The 15,533-nt window shown below is 49.2% G+C and overlaps 2 protein-coding genes across 2 annotated transcripts; both read left to right on the forward strand.

Moving 5' to 3' along the window:
• The first annotated feature begins 651 nt into the window (after positions 1–651).
• LOC120670619 (peroxidase 45-like) lies at positions 652–2,289 on the forward strand. The gene is made up of 4 exons (XM_039950764.1): positions 652–1,000; positions 1,129–1,326; positions 1,452–1,611; positions 1,737–2,289. The coding sequence occupies exons 1-4, from the start codon at positions 782–784 to the stop codon at positions 2,114–2,116; spliced, it is 957 nt and encodes a 318-aa protein (XP_039806698.1). The 5' UTR covers positions 652–781; the 3' UTR covers positions 2,117–2,289.
• A 3,471-nt stretch (positions 2,290–5,760) lies between these two features.
• On the forward strand, positions 5,761–7,373 carry LOC120668625 (peroxidase 45-like). Its single transcript, XM_039948366.1, has 3 exons — positions 5,761–6,150; positions 6,267–6,464; positions 6,571–7,373. Exons 1-3 carry the CDS (start codon positions 5,932–5,934, stop codon positions 7,108–7,110), a joined length of 957 nt encoding a protein of 318 aa, XP_039804300.1. The 5' UTR covers positions 5,761–5,931; the 3' UTR covers positions 7,111–7,373.
• Positions 7,374–15,533: the final 8,160 nt, after the last annotated feature.

Below are 15,533 nucleotides of genomic sequence, written 5' to 3' on the forward strand. Positions count from 1 at the left end.
AACTCGGCCACTGCATGCAGAGAATGTACTGAATGCTTATAAAGTGTTACAGTACTATGTTACATCGTTGTTACTATTAATCAAAATTTGTTCAAATCCAAGTTTTAGAGACAACTAATTAGTATGTAGCCCTGATTTTTTCAATCTGTTTTTTAATGAAGCATGTTGATCCATCAAGTTGTGTCTAATTCACAAAGTCATCAAAAGCTTATAAAGAATAGGTTTTATACTACTCAAATGCCTCAAGTAGTCAAGTAGCACATATATTTTGTTAGGGAATAAGCTGCATTTGTGCAAGTCTGAAGTTTGATGACGCGACTATTAGTTCGTAACCCTGATTTCTGAACCTGAACTTCGAAGGAAGCAGCTATTAAGCGTGTGACCGTAGCTGAAGAGTCGGTGCCTTGGTTCAGAATTCCTGGCGGCTAGTTAGTTAAACCGAGGTGTCATTTGGTCACGGGTATCATCTGTTCAACCATTACGAACACATATAACTTGGATCAAACTCCAATTACCATAGCAGATTAAGGACTTGTTCTACCTCAAGTTGGTCCAAATGGGCGTTAAAAATGACGAAGAAGCCTCGCGCTAGTACGCCAGCTCGTGCTATATAAGTCCCATGCGGCCTCCATCCCAATGCACCATCGCCTTCGAACCCACCTCGATATCGGACGGAATCACCAGCTAGCTAGCCACAGCCTCTGAAACCACGAACTTTTGGAGCACGCACGCAACAGCCGTCGCTAAGCAATCTGCAGGGAGAAGGAGAGCTAGCACATCAATGGCGAGCCTTGGGTTGGGCTTCTTCGTCGCCGCCGTCGTGTCCGCGGTGGCGCTCATGCCGCCGCCTGCTGTCGCGCAGCTGAGGCCGTACTACTACGCCGGCATCTGCCCGAACCTGGAGGTCATCGTCCGGAGCTCCGTCAAGCAGTCCATGGCGCAGTCCCCGATCTCGGCGCCCGCCGCGCTCAGGCTCTTCTTCCACGACTGCGCCGTCAGGGTACGCGTATTCTTTCTTGCTTACCGACTCATCATCAAACTGCAGGCTGCATCCACAGATGACAGATCCACTGATCCATTAATTCGACTATCTGGTAGTGGTGGTTGATCTGATGCGCGCGCGTGCAGGGCTGCGACGCGTCGATCATGATCGTGAACTCGAACGGCGACGACGAGTGGCGCAACCCCGACAACCAGTCGCTGAAGCCGGAGGGGTTCCAGGTGATCCTGAACGCCAAGGCCGCCGTCGACAGCGACCCGCAGTGCCAGTACAAGGTGTCCTGCGCGGACATCATGGCCCTCGCCGCGAGGGAGTCCATCGCCCAGGCAAGCGCCGATCGAGCACCCAGCCACTCATGATTCACCAGCGATGGCCTGGCCGGATACGGTTCGTACTTTCGTAGTACGTCCACTAGCTAACTCCCTGCACGCGTGCATTGCATTGGTCGCAGAGCGGCGGGCCGTACTACGAGGTGGAGCTCGGCCGGTACGACGGCAGGGTGTCGACCAAGGCCAGCGTCGTGCTGCCGCACGCCAACTTCACCCTCGACCAGCTCAACGCCTTCTTCTCCGGCCTCGGCTTCTCCCAGTCTGAAATGATCGCCCTCTCAGGTAAACGGCTAGCTGCTCACTCAGACTCAGTCATCACCTCACTTGCCTTCCACTCCCCTTGCGATCCACGTCGCCAGCCTGACCTGATGACCGTGACGACCCTTGTGGCTTGCGCGCGAATCCAGGCGGCCACACCCTCGGCGCCGCGGACTGCCCCTTCTTCCAGTACAGGATCGGCACCGACCCGAGCATGGACCCCAGCTTCGCGTCGCAGCTGAGCAGCACCTGCAGCTCCAACCCCAGCAGCGGCTTCGCCTTCCTGGACCCCTCGCCGGTGACCTTCGACAACGCCTTCTACCGGAACCTGCAGGCCGGGAAGGGGCTCCTCGGCTCCGACCAGGTGCTCTACTCCGACGTGAGGTCCCGCGGCACGGTGAACTACTACGCCACGAACCAGGGCGCCTTCTTCGGCGACTTCGTGGCGGCCATGACCAAGCTCGGCAGGGTCGGCGTCAAGACGGCGGCCACCGGCGAGATACGCCGAGACTGCCGGTTCCCCAACTAGTTGCTACCGGCCAGCCGATCGACCTCGCCGCTGGCTGGTTAATTTGACGACGCACATCATTGAACGTTTGATACATGCATGTACCATTAGTATAGTATATAAAGACTGTAATTAAATAAGCTCATGGCTTTGATTCATGGGGCCTGATGTGTATAATACAACCCTCCTTGTGATTAACTGATTATCTATGGTTCCTATACCAAATATTAACACTTCATCAAATGATTAATTATGTTTCTAAAAAATTCTAGCAGAGCATGATTAACTGGTGCTAGTATCTCCGTTCGTTAATATATGACGTTAAGGACAATCTAATTAATTTAAAATTAATTAATTTGAGCCATGCAATTTGTGGGCCGCTTATTGGGCCACGGACTAGATCCGGCCCGTGAGAAACATGTCTTTGTTTATACAGTAATTGTGTACAATCCAAAAGCCCCCAATGCATGGTTCAAGATACAGAAAGTTAGAAACAATGAATGTGACCTGTCATTATTGCAGCATCGCAAGATTACAAGTAAGTATAGCAGGTGGAATTGGCAGAATATTCTCTGCACAATTTCGTATTGTTTCTCAACAGCAGGGTAACAACTAACAAGCCTACAAATATCACTGTACCTCTGGTATGCACGGGCGAAACGGTGCCTCGACCAAGGAATTCAGTTCACCACTCCCATCTCCTATCTTTACAAGGAAAAAAAAAACGCTCGCTTGCTTCAGTTGTGGCAAATCGACGAACTCATCAAGCAAGTGTATGTCTCTATAAAATCAAAGGTTCTATATACATGCTACTGCTTAACCAACACGGATCATCCTGAATCTCTATGATGGCGCCATGCCGTCGGTTTCATCTTATGGCTCCAAAAATCGATGTTGATTGACAGTTGATAAGCTTTACTGTCTCAAATTACCAACCTTTTAGGATAATTCAGCACATAACTAGTCGGTTATTCATGATACGGAGTACATGAATATGTTACTTTGATCAAACTCCAGTGCCTTAACACTGTTCCAAAATGTAAGGTGTTTTAGTTTTTGTCCTCAAATTTCGAAGACTAACTCTGATCAAATATATATATATATATATATATATATATATATATATATATATATATATATATATATATATATATATATATATATATATATATATATATCGACATTTAAAATACTAAATAACTGCAACACTAGACAGACTAAAGTTAAATATTATAGGTTGTTGTAATAGATTTCATTTTAATTATATCACACCTCCATGTGTGTTTGATATATATTTAATTGAATTATTTATTTGTGAATTGGTATTCTTATCTCTTATATCACACATGAATACATTGTGACACATACCATGGATATTATTTTTATAGAAGCAATATATAAATAATATACCGATAATGATAGAAATATTAATTTAGAATTTATATTGGTTGTAAGGAACATGACACCATTCATGCCATTTCGAGTGATTTTGATGATCGTATGACAACGCAATCAATGGGACTAATGGTTTTGTTGAGTGAACATTTCTAGATCCCAGGGATGATGTACAAAGGCCATGCAAAACAAAACACGAAGAAAGAACTCAAAGAAACGCTGAATTGGACGAGTTCTACTGAAATCAGTAGCACCAGAAGAACCGATGCCTATAGCATCGGTGCATCCGATGGTTGTCAGAACATCCGACGGCCTGGCTTTGGTGCAAGACTGAGCGCCTCTGGAGATCAAGTGAAGAAAGAATGAAGCACCGGTTGAACCGACGGTGTCAAGAGAAGCGTCGGTGCATTCAACGTACTATGTTCCAGAGACGTTGTCAAGCGTGCAGTAGCCAAACCTTCAGCACCGGTTGAACCGGTGGTGCGTCGGAGCAAGGCGTCGGTGCAATGACGTCAGCAAAAGCAACGGTTATTTGCGGATCAAGTGTCACCGGAAGAACCGACGCCTAAGCATCGGATCAACCGATGGTCCCTAAAGTTGTTGCAGCAGTGTCAGAGAGGCCAACGGCTACTTCAAAGCGCAGAGTGACCGGAAGAACCGATGCCCTATGCACCGGAAGTTCCGATTCCTACGCAGAAAACTGGCAAACGGCTAGTAACGGCTCTCTTGAGTTGGTGGCCTATATATACGCCTCACCACGGCTATTTTGAGTTGGCTGGAGTCCCAAGACATCTCATACACACCCAAGAACACCTCCAAGCCATACAAGAGCTCATTGATCATATCCTTAGGTTTTAGCACTAGCTTTGTAAAGTGTGAGTGCTAGATTAGCTCTTGAGTGAGTGAACAAGCAAGGTTGAGATCCTTGTGGCTGGTTCTAGAGTGAACCACATTTGTATTACGGCGCGCCGGCCCCTTGGAGCAATTGGTGGCTCGCCGGCAAGTCAACGACCCTCCGGCTTGGTGTGGAGCGGCGTCGACGACATTGTGCGGGGGATGGAGACCCCTCCTTCGTGGGCAATCTCCCTTAGTGAAGATCGGGATCAAGGTGACCGTGATTGTGTTCACGGAAGAGACTTGATTGCCGGAAAGCGATACTCTTTGTGAGTGCTTCAACAACGTGGACGTAGGGGCGCCTTTGTGGCAAACCAAACCACGGGATATATCCTTGTGTCGAGAGTTCGCTTCCTCTCATCCCTCTCCTTAAGCTTTCGCATTTCATATTGCAACTTGTGTGCCTTTACTTTCTTAGTGTAGTATCTTGCTAGGATTGGCTATAGGTTGCAAAACTCTTTTGGGATGAGGGTTTCACACTAAGGTGAACTGTAGTTGCACATCTAGATAGCTTGTTTTAGTTTTAGTTTTGTGCAAACTAGTTGGAGCCATAGGTTAAGGTTTTAAGAGTGCCTAATTCACCCCCTCCCCCTCTTAGGCTAGAGCATCCAAACGCTTTCATTGGTGCATTTTAATACTTTGTTATAGTTATATAATTTAGATTCAGATTTAGGGTCACTTTAACTTCTAATATAACATAATTGGATAATTTATATGCAAACTTATGGAGTAATTTGCATTATTTTTATAATGACATAGGTGGGTAATTTACACAAAAATTAAAGGGTTACTTTAGATTTTTTTTTAATAATGGCAGAGGTGGGTAATTTAGATACATATTTAGGGGGTTACTTCAGTCTATTCTCATAATAACAAAGGTGGGTAATTTATTAGAAAAGATAACATATCCAATGACTATTATGATTTGAGTTGTTGAATTGATGGTCGGATGTTTCTAATTTTTGTAAGAATTTTTAGTATTTCTCTATTTTTTAGAGTGTCTGCCTAGGATCCTATGTGGCTTCATATGAAGACTTCAAAAGAGCCTCCAAACCCGCTTGCTTCCCCTATCTTAAATGACATAGCGGTGCTCCCGCAAATTTTTCTTTTAAAAAAAAACCCTCCAATTAGTAATAGTAAGACTCCATAGATAATTTATTAAGACTGGTTTGATGTTATAAATTCGACGATGGTGACTTTCCATGAACTTCATCAAAGTATAGAAAAGTTAATTTGACTTGAGATAATAAAACTAAAATATCTTTTCAATTGCAGGGATATTTGTCGTCCTCGAGTTGATCGCATGGGCACCTCGAAAGGACGAGAGGACGCCACACGTCAGTATGAGCCAGCCTATAAGATCCCATGCAGCCTCCGTTCCATGCGCGCCATCGCTTTCAAACCCCGCCTCGACCGAACGAAATCACCAGCTAGAGCTACCCACGGCCAGCTGCCACGCTTTTGGAAGACGCACGCACCAGCGGAGCAGCCAAGCAGAAGCTGCAGATCGAGGGAGTAGCTACTAGCTAGCAGTCTAGCTATCATCGATGGCGAGCCGAAAGCTGGGCTTGTTCGTCGCCGCCGTCGTGTCCGCGGCGGCGTTCGTGCCGCCGTCCGCCGTCGCGCAGCTGAGGACGGACTACTACGCCAGCGTCTGCCCCAACCTGGAGAGCATCGTCCGGGGCTCCGTCAGGCAGTCCATGGCGCAGTCCCAGATCTCGGCGCCCGCCGCGCTCCGGCTCTTCTTCCACGACTGCGCCATCACGGTACGCACACCCTGACTGACTGATGATCGAGCTCTCGACTGGGTCGTCTCGCCGGCCGTGTCGTTGTGCCATCGTGTCGTCGTCCGATGATGATCAATCGAGCACCTCGGCTGCAGGGCTGCGATGCGTCGATCATGATCGTGAACTCGAACGGCGACGACGAGTGGCGGCACAGCGACAACCAGTCGCTGAAGCGGGAGGGGTTCCAGACGGTCCTGAGCGCCAAGGCCGCCGTCGACGGCGACCCGCAGTGCCGCAACAAGGTGTCGTGTGCCGACATCCTGGCGCTCGCCGCCAGGGAGTCCGTCGTCCAGGTACGTATTCCTTGCCACTCGGATAGGCCACATACAAAAAGGAGAAATCTTTTCAGTTACATCCATGTAACTAACTCTCTGATCGCTGAGTGCATTCTCGTTGCAGAGTGGCGGGCCGTACTACCAGGTGGAGCTCGGCCGGTACGACGGCCGCGTGTCGACCAGGGGCAGCGTCGTGCTCCCGCACGTCAACTTCAACCTGGACCAGCTCAACGCCTTCTTCTCCGGCCTCGGCTTCAACCAGACCGAGATGGTCGCCCTCCTAGGTGCCCACACCCTCGGCGCCGCGGACTGCCCCTTCTTCCAGTACAGGATCGGGAGCGACCCGAGCATGGACCAGGGCCTGGCGTCGCAGCTGCGCGCCACCTGCGGCGCCAACCCCGGCGGCGGCTTCGCGTTCCTCGACCCCTCGCCGGGGGGCTTCGACAACGCCTTCTACCGGAACCTGCAGGGCGGCAGGGGCCTGCTGGGCACCGACCAGGTGCTGTACAGCGACCAGAGGTCCCGCGGCGCCGTCGACGCCTACGCGGCCAACCAGGGCGCCTTCTTCGCCGACTTCGTGGCCGCCGTCACCAAGCTCGGGAGGATCGGCGTCAAGACGGCCGCCACCGGCGAGATACGACGCGACTGCCGGTTCCCCAACTAGCAGCGAGTTCGTTAATTAGTTGCTTAACCTCGCCGGCCGGCCGGTCGGCATCTCGGCACCATGGATGATGCATGTACCATATATTACAGTGCTAGTATACGTAGTCTAGTATGTGACGAGTGACGGCTGTAATTACAATAAGCTCATGGCTTTGATTCAGGGGCCTGAAGTATAAGCTAGATATATACGTATATACCTTCCTTGTGAGGTGCCTTGTGTGTTTCTAAACCTTGTGGCTCTTTTATATATGCTAATTTCGGTCATCTGGACTCTCTAGCTAGCACCAGCATGATCTTCAGTGTCATCAAATTAATTAAATACACATCTTTCAGTAGCATTAGCATTGGACTATACATGCTCTTGACAAACTTGATTTAAACGTACAAGCACACTCGTCAGCTGCTTAGTGGGGAATCCGTGAGTGTAAAGGTGTGATCACTACTTCACTTAACCAACTTGTGGAGGAATCACTTGTCCAAGGCAGCAGATTATGCGCATGCATGCAGGCCCGTCTTCTTCTTGGTCGTGGGCGACGCTGATACGCTAGTCTCCGGTGAACGTGGACGCGGCACACCGGCCGGCCGTTCCACACTTCCACCGATTGTTGCTGCTCGCTGATCATGTATGTGTTCATGTGTCACCAGTCACCACTGCACACGCACCATCAGCACTAGCATGCACCAACACCATCTCTCTCCCGGGAGGCCCTCTCTCCAGCTAGCCTCGCCATCACCGTGTCGCATCAACGTCGATAATGGCTCCATATCGATCGACACCATCAGTCTCTCTTGGGTGTTTCTCTGATTGCCCTATCCAAAACCTAATCTTAATTGCAAAGACCACTGCCGGTGCCGGGACTGGCTAGTGCACCCAGCACAATGCCAATGGATCGCCCCACTATGCCCTAGGGGGAAAAAACCCCGCTCCACTACTAGTGGGGGGCGCCTCTCTCTCTCTCTCTCTCTCTCTCTCTCTCTCTCTCTCTCTCTCTCTCTCTCTCTCTCTCTCTCTCTCTCTCTCTCTCTCTCTCTCTCTCCAGGTGGACCAATGGCCTGCCACTACTTGCATTGCATTGTCAGTTACCAGTGCAGTGTGTCGCCTCAGGAGCGGTCACCGAACCGAACTCGATTGCTGCTTTGGTCTGTTTAATTTGGAGAAGCTAATTTTGAGTGCTAAATTAAATTTTAGAGCACTTATATTTTTGCTAAAAATATTTGAGCCTCGGCCAAAATTTAGTAGCCCACTCCCCCGTTTGGATACAATAGTGCTAAACTTTAGCACTTTGTTTTATTATTAGTACATGGATCCAAACACCTCTTAATTAATCCCTCTCTGTTACTGCTGTGTTATAGTTGTGCCTAGACGACGACATTGGATTATCAAGAGAAGCCAGAGCAGGATATACCATCATCTAAAACCCGGCAATCCGTCACGTACGGCACGATATCATCAGGCCAGACGTACGCACGCCTTGCTAACCAGCGTGTTGTGGCCCGCGTCCGTGTGATGATGATGAAGCGCTCGCTAACCAACTCATCATTCCCGTCCCGTCCCGTACGTAACAGCACCATCGGCGTGAGCCATACCCCCACTTGGCTTGCCCACAGTCGCGCTACCGTCGTTTGGACTCTTAAAGCAGTCGCGGCCGTTGTTCCGTCCAGCCCGGCCTGCGAATCCCTGGGCCGAAGGCCAATCATGGACCGATGAATCCTGCCTGCCTGCTGTTGTGACGCGGCATTGGCGTGGGATTTCTGAAGGAACGGAAAGCTGGCCCAGGTTATCGATGCAACCTAGCAGGTTGTCACACAAGATATTGGGTAGACCTGACCCAATAGAAGCGGGGAAAAAAATTCAGTGCGTCCAGGGCGCCCCCCCCCCCCCCCCCCCCGGTGAATCGAGCGCACCCTGTTTAATCTGACGATGAATCTGGCACGGGAGCCGAGCCACGAGCCTAGCGGGTGCTGCACCTGCACGGGAGCCGAGCTGGCTGCAAGGGCGCAGAGTCGTCAGATGTGAGCCCAAAAGCAGGTGGTGGTTATCGGGACCGGAGGCGCACCAGCGCCGGCCCCGGGCGCAGTGAATTTTTTTTTCCCGAAGAAGCGGCTCCGTTTATACATACGTAGTGTCCTCGTTCACAAGATGTGTCCACTTTGTTCTTCCTCGTCGCCCAAAGTTCCTAACTTGCATGATCTTCGGCAAGATAGCCTTGTTCATATTAGAGATAAGAAAGGTTATCCTGGGATTACGATCAATCCTAAACTAACCATAACTAGAATTGCCTAATATACTTTTAACATCCCCCGCAATCGTAGTGTAGCAATGTGAACGGACAGATCGGAGAACACATGTAAATATCCTTTCGCAGTTGGAATGCCAGTGCTCATGCTTCGACTGGAGTAGCTTATGCAAATGATAGCCCTTTAGTGCCAAAGTAGCCGAGGGCTTCGACTGGAGTAGCTCATGCAGATGATAGCCCTTTAGTGCCAAAGTAGCCGAGGTCGAGGTGCACGTGGTCGAAGCCGTGGAGAAGGGCACGGGTCCAAAGCGTTAGTGAAGGCGTCCGAATACACAAAATCAGCAACTTCTTGCTGATGAACAGCAGTAGGACGGTGAACGGCAGATGGCGATGGTATCACGAGTCTACCTTTTAACCCTAGGCCTCTGGCTTCCGCTACCTTCGCGCTGCCCCCGGGGAGAGATCAATCTCCCTCCGCCGGGAGCAGTGCCCTCGTAGTATGCGTGGGCGATCCATCGGATCCGCCGCGCCATCGTGGTTAAGTAGCAGCAGGGGACCTACATCGCCCATCACCGCTGGGATCCACCGCGAGCGCGGCCATCTTCATCGCCCCTGTCGTGCGTCAGGCCTAGCGCCCCCATCTTCTCCTCCAGCGCTGCCACCACCACTACCCTTGAGTGTGAGTGCGCGGCTGCGGAGGTGCACCCTGGGGGTGTCGAGCCGCCGCCACACCATTGGGGGCGCTCGACGGCCGCGCGCCGCCCCCCTCCATCACCGGTCCATCCGCGCCGCCTCCGGTTACCGTTGGAGTCACGGGGGCAGCATTCCGGCCATGCCGCCTGATGTCGTCGTCACCAGGATGCAGCGACCCGCCTGGCCCCGCTCCACCACACAGCTTCTCCGCCATCGGTGGCAGGCCGCCATGTCGTGGGAGCTCTGTCCTTCCCTTGCCAGCTCTCTCCTCCGTGTAGTTGGGCGTCGTCCTCTTCGCCCTCAGCACCGCTTCCGCCGCCGCCATCCACGTGAGGACATGGCAATGAGGGCTGCTCATGGGGCCACTAGCCCGCCGCGTAGCTGGAGGATGACGTCGTTCGGGCTGCACCCCGCCCGGTCGAGTTCGCTCGCGGGCGGGTCTCGCTCCTCTGCTTTACCTCTCCTCTCTTTGACTGACGGGCGGATGAGTATAAGGTTGGGGAGCATCACTAGGTGCACCAGAGACTATACCCAAATAGAGTGGTTCCAACTCCTTTCCTTCTTCCCAACCTTGTGAGCAACCACCTTACCATTGGTCTTCTTTTTTATCACATAGGAGGTGCTATTGCTTTTGTTCCTCCGGTTGGACTTGGTGTAGATGAGAGAACTCTTGATTGTAAGCTTCTTTTTGTTCTTCTAATCCGGAAGCTTCTTCCTTGGTTGAGGACACTTGTTGGACTTGTGGCCTTCTTTGTGCCACTTTGAGCGAGTCACGATGGACCCCTTCTCAAACTTCTTCACCATGTCTTCACAGTTATCTTGAGAAGGTTGGACATTGCTCTATATGCCTTTGCCCTTCAATCTATACAAGTCCTTCATGAGCCTTTCCACTTCTTACTTGAGCTCATCATTTTCCTTGTCAATGAGATCATCACATGATTCTACAACAACATTCTCATAGCATTTCTCATTGCAAGGGTTAGAGTAAGAATCATCAATTAAATCAATGCAAGAAGTTGAAGCATCTACCCTAGAGATAGGAATTGCACAAGGGATAGTTTGCTTCATTTCTAAAGAGTCATTAGTATCATTAATACTCTCAAATTTTAATTTAAGCTCTTCATGCTCCTTGCTAAGCAATTTGAATTTGCACATCAAATCTTCAAAATTTGTAGCAAGAGAAGCATTTAGATTTTTGAGAGCACTAAGGTTTTTGATTTTCTTCGATTGCTTCTTAATGACTTTTTGGTGCTCATGAACAAGGTCAAGAAGTTCATCAATTGAAGGAGAGTCGGAGTCATCATCACTTACATCGTTATCCATATCTTTGGCCATAAAGCAAGTGTTGGATGATGATCCCATGCGAGTGGTGAATTTCTTGTTTGATTCATCACTTGAACTTGCACTTGATTCTTCACCACCGCTTACCCATTCCCCAAATATGGCATAAGATTCATGCTTGGGCTTCTTCTCCTTCTTTTGCTTGTTCTTCTTGAACTTCTTCTCAACTTTCATGAGTTGATGGTGAACCCCTCTTTGAGGAAGACCATATACCCCATTGAGTTGATTTCCTTCAAGCATTTGTTCATCTTCTTTACTTGCTTGTAGAGGTTGGGGTGCATTGGCTCTTTATCATCATTTGAGGAGTTTCTTGCATCCTCTTCTTCCTCATCACTTGAGCTACCTTTGATGGCCATCTTCTTCAACTTCTTGAGTTGTTTGCATGCAAGTGCACTATGTGTTGGTGAAGAAGATGACGCTTTTGTCTTGATGTCATTGTGTAGCTCATGGGCAATCACCTTGTTGAGAACTTGATTTGGTGTCATTGTGGTGAGATCTTTTTCATATAGAATTGTTGTCATCGAATTATAGTCCAGCATTCGGAGTGAGTGAAGGATCTTGCGAATGAGTTCCAAATCTTCAATTTGCTTCACACCTAAGGAATTAACCTCATTCACAAGAGTATTCAATTGTGAGTACATAGATTCGGCATTCTCATCATCAAGTTGCTTAAAGCTATTAAGCTTATCAATGAGAACATGATATCTTTCATTGGCAACACCCTCCGTACCCTCATGGTTCTCGATGATAGTTTGCCATAGCTTTTTAGCATTTTCACAAGAATAAACACGATTGAACACATTATCACTAAGAGAAGACAAAATTATGCATTTTACGGTGATATCATATTGCTTCTCTTGTTGACCATTATTTTTTATGCCCTCACTCACAACTCTCTAAACGTTTAGTCCCGTCGCTTGGAGATTGGCTTGCATTAACACCTTCCATCGTTGGAAGCCCGTGCCGTCGAACCGTGGAGCGGGTCTAAAAGGATCCATCCTTTCCCCCTAAGAGCTAACTCACTAGGCGGTGAAGCCTACCGATCTAATGGGCCGGTAAACACAAATTTGCCAATGGAATTGGCTTTCTTTGTGAGAGAAGTGAGTCCCGGCTTTGATACCAATTGAAAGAGATCGGGTGCTCTAGCCTAAGAGGGGGAGGGGGTGAATTAGGCACTATTAAAAACTTAACCTATGGCTCCAACTAGTTTGCACAAAACTTAAACTAGATCAAGCTATCTAGATGTGCAACTACAATTCACCTTAATGTGAAACCCTCATCCCAAAAGAGTTTTGCAACCTATAGCCAATCCTAGTAAGATATTACACTAAAAAAGTAAAGGCACACAAGTTGCAATATGAAATGCGGAAGCTTAATGGGAGGGATGAGAGAAAGCGAACTCTTGACACGAGGATTTATCCCGTGGTTCGGATTGCCATAAAGGCGCCCCTACGTCCACGTTGTTGAAGCACTCACGAAGAGTATCGCTTCCCAGCAATCAAGTCTCTTCCGTGAACAAAATCATGGTCACCTTGATCCCGATCTTCACTAAGTGAGATTGCCCATGAAGGAGGGGTCTCCGTCCCCCGCACAATGTCGTCGACGCCGCTCCACACCAAGCCGGAGGGTCGTTGACTTGCCGGCGAGCCACCAATGCTCCAAGGATGGCCGGCGCACCAAGATATAAGGATGGTTCACTCTAGAACCACAGCACAAGGATCTAAACCTTACTTTATCACTCACTCAAGAGCTAATCTTGCACTAACACTCACAAAGCTTGTGCTAAGGACTAAGGATTTGATCTTTATGCTCTTGGATGGCTTGGAGATGTTCTTGGGTGTGTGTGGGATGTTCAGCAACTCCAGCAAACTTCAAATGGCCGGGGGAGCTCATATATATAGGCATCCAAGTCGAACTAGCCGTTTGTAGCCGTTAGCAGCTTTCTGCATAGGCATCGGAACATCCGATGCATAGTGCATCGGTTCTTCCGGTCACTCTGCGATCTGAACTAGCCGTTGGCTTCTCTGACATGGCCGCATCACCTTCAGGGACCATCAGTTGATCCAATGCTTAGGCGTTGGTTCTTCCGGTGACACTTGATCTGCAGATAGCCGTTGCTCTTGCTGACATCATTGCACCGACGCCTTGCTCCGACGCACCACCGGTTCAACCGGTGCTGAAGGCTTGGCTGCTGCACGCTTGACAACGTCTCTGGAACATAGTATGTTGAATGCACCAACACTTCTCTTGACACCGTCGGTTCAACCGGTGCTTCATTCTTTATTCACTTGATCTCCAGAGGCTCTCAGTCTTGCACCAAAGTCAGGCCATCGGATCTTCCGAGAACCATCGGATGCACCGATGCTATAGGCATCGGTTCTTCCGGTGCTACTGATTTCAGTAAAACTCATCCAATTCAACGTTTTTTTGAGTTCTTTCTTCGTGTTTTGCTTTGCATGGCCTTTTTATTTCATCCCTAGGATCTAGAAATGGTCACTTAGTAAAAACATTATTCTCATTGATTGCGTTGTCATTCGATCACCAAAATCACTCGAAATGGCATAAATGGTGCCATGTTCGTTACACCGTCTTCTGGTCCTCCGATTCCGTATCGTACTCCGATTCCACCTGATCCATGTCCATCACGTCCTGGTCGTCGTCCTCCCGCGTCAGCAGATCTTCCTCCAGCTCCGAAGACAACAGCCGTTGCGTCTCCCTTATCCTCTTCCTCCGCTCTTCCAAGGCCTCCAGCTCAGTGGCATCATCCACCTGCATCTCGCTCTCGTTTCGTACTACCACGACGGTCGACAAGATCTCTGCCTGGCATCGTACGCGGCTGTAATCAGCCCTCAACTCCAACGTTCCAGTCTTTCTTCCCGCGATAGGGTTCCGTCGTCCCTCGACGGCCACGTTCTGCGCCTCAAGGAATGCGCCGCCCAGGGCTGTCTGGAAGCCAACATCGTCATCGCCAGCATCGTCGTGCGGCCAGTCGGGCGCCTTCCCCGGCTAGTAGCGCTTGACCTTGCTCGAAAAAATCATCTGGCTAACCATTGAACAACCTCTGTGCCCCGTAATAAGATATATACTCAGAGCCCCTTGATTCACCTTGTTCGTATGATGGAGATGTGCTTTCGCACGGCTTGCCCCTTGCTTTGCGAAAGGAGTTTGCTATTTATGAATCGACGGCCCAGAGCCGTGTTGGTGTTCGGTGCTTATAAACCGACCGACCGTCTCTGCCAAATCCTCCTCGGATTCGAACTCCGACAACGAGTTGCAATCGAACTGGATACACCAACTTGTCCGTATCGGACACTGCCACATGGAGGACACTGGCCTATATAACTTCCGCAACATGGATAAGATAGGTATCTATCTGGATCTGTCTCCTCGTTAGGTGATTTAGATATTGCAATCTCCTAAGTCTTCACTTGTAACACTAGACACAAAAGCAAAACAAAACAAAAAAAACGAAAACAAAACAAGACACACAGATCGATCCTAGATGGGATCTAATAACAGTCTAAGTCACCTTAAAAAGAGTAAATCTATCTATAAAACCTATTAAGCCCAACATTTAAAAAGAATGGATTCAACATTTTCTAGAAACACAGCACAACAAATTTTGAAGAAAAAAAATGCAACATTCACCATTTTTGACAAACTTTCCAATAACATCTCGACATAACATATTCAACATTTATCAAAACTTAAATCAAAACATTTTCAAAAAAAAATGGAGTGGCGTGGGATTTCTGAACGGAAAGCTGGCCCAGGTTATCGATGAAACCCGTCGTTGCGCCAGCCCATTCCGCGGACGCAGGTGGCCCAATACGGGCGGGCCGTGCTTGCGTGGTGGCTGTGCCTTCATCGTTCATCAGAAACTCGAACGCGAATGTGCGCTTGCACCAGCCCGCTACGCGGACGCAGGCGCCCCGAACACGAGTCCCCACAACGAGGACATTCTCGTTTCCGAGGTCTCTGGTTGTCCCGTTCCTTCTGGAACCTAGGCGACTCAGAGTGGGTCTCGAACCTTAGCAGCAGCAGCTCTAGGGTTTCGAGTCTGTTTCCAAGCCACAATCCATCCATCCACCTTTCTGCATTGAGTCCACATCATCATCTTTGTCCAGCCTCCACACCTAGCATAGTCTGCCCT

The sequence above is a fragment of the Panicum virgatum genome, chromosome 4N, assembly GCF_016808335.1.
Source record: "Panicum virgatum strain AP13 chromosome 4N, P.virgatum_v5, whole genome shotgun sequence".
Lineage (NCBI taxonomy): Eukaryota > Viridiplantae > Streptophyta > Magnoliopsida > Poales > Poaceae > Panicum > Panicum virgatum.

Bases quoted from the DNA above. Each gene is read 5' to 3' on its own strand.
- LOC120670619 (XM_039950764.1), top strand. From the start codon at position 782: ATGGCGAGCCTTGGGTTGGGCTTCTTCGTCGCCGCCGTCGTGTCCGCG. The intron at 1,327-1,451 runs GCAAGCGCCGAT...CATTGGTCGCAG, and splicing joins CGAGGGAGTCCATCGCCCAG to AGCGGCGGGCCGTACTACGA. The intron at 1,612-1,736 runs GTAAACGGCTAG...GCGCGAATCCAG, and splicing joins TGAAATGATCGCCCTCTCAG to GCGGCCACACCCTCGGCGCC.
- LOC120668625 (XM_039948366.1), top strand. From the start codon at position 5,932: ATGGCGAGCCGAAAGCTGGGCTTGTTCGTCGCCGCCGTCGTGTCCGCG. The intron at 6,151-6,266 runs GTACGCACACCC...CCTCGGCTGCAG, and splicing joins TCCACGACTGCGCCATCACG to GGCTGCGATGCGTCGATCAT. The intron at 6,465-6,570 runs GTACGTATTCCT...TTCTCGTTGCAG, and splicing joins CCAGGGAGTCCGTCGTCCAG to AGTGGCGGGCCGTACTACCA.